The 3,395-nt window shown below is 30.6% G+C and overlaps 1 protein-coding gene across 4 annotated transcripts in view; it reads right to left on the bottom strand.

Annotated features, from left to right (window-relative positions):
• Positions 1–2,317: 2,317 nt before the first annotated feature.
• LOC106461038 (trafficking protein particle complex subunit 12-like) overlaps positions 2,318–3,395 on the bottom strand; it is a 78,564-nt gene continuing 77,486 nt past the window's right edge. For all 4 annotated transcript variants that reach the window (XM_013920822.2, XM_013920821.2, XM_013920823.2 and 1 more), the window contains exon 13: positions 2,318–3,022. In XM_013920822.2, coding sequence (XP_013776276.1) covers positions 2,765–3,022 — 258 coding nt within the window. In that variant the 3' untranslated portion in view covers positions 2,318–2,764. The remainder of the gene's footprint in view (positions 3,023–3,395) is intronic.

Genomic DNA, 3,395 nt, shown 5'->3' with positions numbered 1-3,395 from the left:
TACAAAAGAACTGTAACCTTTACTAAAAGATACATAAACCACATTAGGTATGGATACTTTCATCATTTCCTGGTTGGTCAAAATGACAGAGCCACATGAGGTGTGTTAGTACAAAAACACTGATGTCCATGGCAAGCATATGGAGTACAGCAGCAGAATTTTTTAGTTCATTAACACTGCCCAGTATATGATGATTAAGTAGTAAGTAATAAGGTTTCACAATGTCTTAAAGTTCAAAGTTACTGGAGAACTGAAAAATATTTTTCTTTCTATATTAGTTGTCTTCAGAACTCGATATATAATTGACCTGTGAACTAATTTTTGTTAGTTAAAGAAGGACGGTAGTTGAGATTCTGACTATCACAAAAAACCAGAATTTAACTCCGTAAAGCAACTACAGGAGGAGGTTCCAGAATATCTATGTAGGAGGTGGAAGTTTATCTTGTTTGTTGTTAAACACAAAGCTACACATTGGGTTATTTGTTCTGCATCCACCACGGGTATTGAAAACTGATTTTTAGCATCATAAGTCTGGAGACTTACTGCTGAATCACTGGAAAGCAAAGCTTGTTTTGACCAATAGCAGTTTAATAATAATGTCAGACCTTTTCCTGTTCGGTATTTTCTGATATACGTGTTGGGATATTAATTTCCGAGCTTGATATTCAAAGTAGTGCTCTAATTTCCAAACTATAACTGTGACACCACCTGTTTGCAATATTGATGATAGTCATTTTGCTGTTGGATGATAATTGGGCTTGTTTCTCTTTGGTGATACTTCTTCACTTGTAACTGGTTTTAAAAAAAATTTTATGTTGAAAATTTGACCTCAGGAGGTATCTATAAACTTTTTCTTTTCTTAGTAGTTAATAGGAGGGTGTGGTATGTGTGTTTGACTTTCTGATTATTACCCTCACCCTGCGATGGTTTTGCAATTGGGTCCATATGTGTCTGTGTTTCTGACACGTATCTCAAAACTAATAGATTGAGGTACACGACAATTTTACACAAGATGGGAAGTCAGTATGTGACATTTCTTCCCAAATTTGGTCCAGATCACTTTGAAGCATTTTTTTATAATTGGGAGATGGGGCATTTTATTGGTTTTTGGTAATAACTGTAAAGTGCGATCAGATTTGTAACAAATTTCATGGGCACAGTAAGGTTGAGGCTTCTCACCACACACCAAAAAAATGATCCAGATCATTGATCATTCTGGATTTGAGAAGGATTTTCTGAGTTTTCGAAGGTGAAATTTTACGTTATATAATATAAATACAAGGAAATCTTGAATAGGAGTGATGGGGTAAGAATGTGCAATCTCTGTGATTGCTGTTATGTATGTAAAACAAGATGATTGGAGGCTATAAAGTTAGATTATGTTTTACAGTGTTTCTTATGTAAGCTTGTAATTTACATTAAAACTCAGAAGCTTAAATAGGGGTGGACAGATTATCTAAGTTGTGCAATTTGGAGCAAACAAGTGTCATGTGATACCGAAAATTTAGTTAAACTATTTTATTATCAATTTATTTCAATAAAACTTAGTTGAAAAATCAAATTTTAATATAATGTAAGTTCTAGTTTCATAATTTTAATACTATATAAGTTTTAATTTATTAATTTCAAAAGGAAATATTTAAATATATTATCAATCTTCACTTTTCTGTCATTCAATATTTTTATTAATATAGAAAGGTGGTTTTAGAATATATATGTATATATATATTTTTTGGAATTAGGTTTTTCTTTTTCTGGTTCTTTTCCCGATTCCATTATTTCAAATAATTGATACTGATATTTATGTTTTATTGTTCATTAACATTAGTATCAAGTCCTGGTCAGACATGTGTTTATTAATTGATAAGTGCTAAATTATATTCCAAGGGTTGTTACAATTTAATAAGTTTTTTTTGTTGAACCCTGTTGTAGCAACATGTTATTTTATTCTTTTCCAATGCTACAATAAAATATGGTGCCAATATAGTAATCTAACAGTATACTTGACAAACTGGGAAAGCATAGATAGCTGGAATTTTGTTATTGGGAGAGTTTTATTTTTTTGCACCTTTGAATGCGTGAGCAACAAAAATATACTGCATGCATTTTAGAACTATTAATACTGGTTTGGTGTGCATTTGATATTTTTACAATTCTTGCAGTTGTTACAGTTTTATATAATTTCTTGATATAATATTAAGTTATGGTACCTAGTGGCAGTATTTTGTTGCTCTGCAAATACTGAACAGTTATAACACTTTTAGAATGCAACATGGCATCTGTGACAGTTATGAAGTGTTACTCACAATTCTTATAATTCAGATAAAGATGTTAGAATAACTTTAATCAAACCTTACATGAATCAATGAATATCCAAGGTTCTGTTAGTAACATACTATCTAATTTCACTTTTATCAATTTTTATTTAATACGCACTACACTTAAATCTGGAAGCAGACTTCAGAAATGCACACACACCCTTCCATTATTTGTTCTGTAAGCCTGCAAGAAAATTGGACTTTACCAGATATTTTTTTTATACATTTTATTTACGTATTATTTATAAATTTAAAAATCAACTGGTATTATTGTATTATTTTTTAACTTAATCAATTTTTTTAGTGGAATAACTAAATAATAGTAATGGTTGATCTGAACTGATTACTTGAATAAAATTCACAATTTCTAAGATGCAGTCATCTCATAAAAAAAAATCACTGTATATAAATAATATTGTTATAATTTATATTTAACTGTGATTTTCTTAACACTTGTGTGGTAGCTGAATCTTCAAACAAGAAATGTGAAAATTATCACCCACATGCTGGGCTACACAACCCAACATGTCATACTTCTTGCTCATGCTATGTGAAGATTCCAATTCATACAGAGTGCAGGTATTGAATAGGAGGCCTTCATGTAGACAGTGCAATGGGTCAGACTGAATGGCTCCTTCAAGTAAAGTCAGTGACTCCTTTAGATGGCCCATGTACAGCAGACAGACAGCCATGTTGTTCAGCAACTTAAAAACAAATTATTATACATTTTAATTAACATAATCAACAACATGATTTTCAAACTGAAGCCAAAAATCAATTTAAGGCTGAAGGCTCATTATATGCAGTCTTATTATATGAATACACTTTCAACAAGTTAGTCTATTTTTTGTCATGAGAAAAAGTAATAAATCTAATAATCAGTTATTATATAATTTACACAAAATAAGGTGTTATAATTTATCAGTTGACATTGAAATCTCTTCAATTGTTGTTGTATTTTCCGACTTACGTTACACGTAATAGTTTCATTAATATAAAGTAAGCATTAAGAAGTTTTATGCAAAATCCATTGTAAACCACAGACAATATCCATTACGACTGGGATTTTGCATAAAA

The sequence above is a fragment of the Limulus polyphemus genome, unplaced genomic scaffold, assembly GCF_000517525.1.
Source record: "Limulus polyphemus unplaced genomic scaffold, Limulus_polyphemus-2.1.2 Scaffold885, whole genome shotgun sequence".
NCBI classification, from domain to species: Eukaryota; Metazoa; Arthropoda; class Merostomata; order Xiphosura; family Limulidae; genus Limulus; species Limulus polyphemus.
This window is presented reverse-complemented; position numbering and strand designations above follow the sequence as displayed.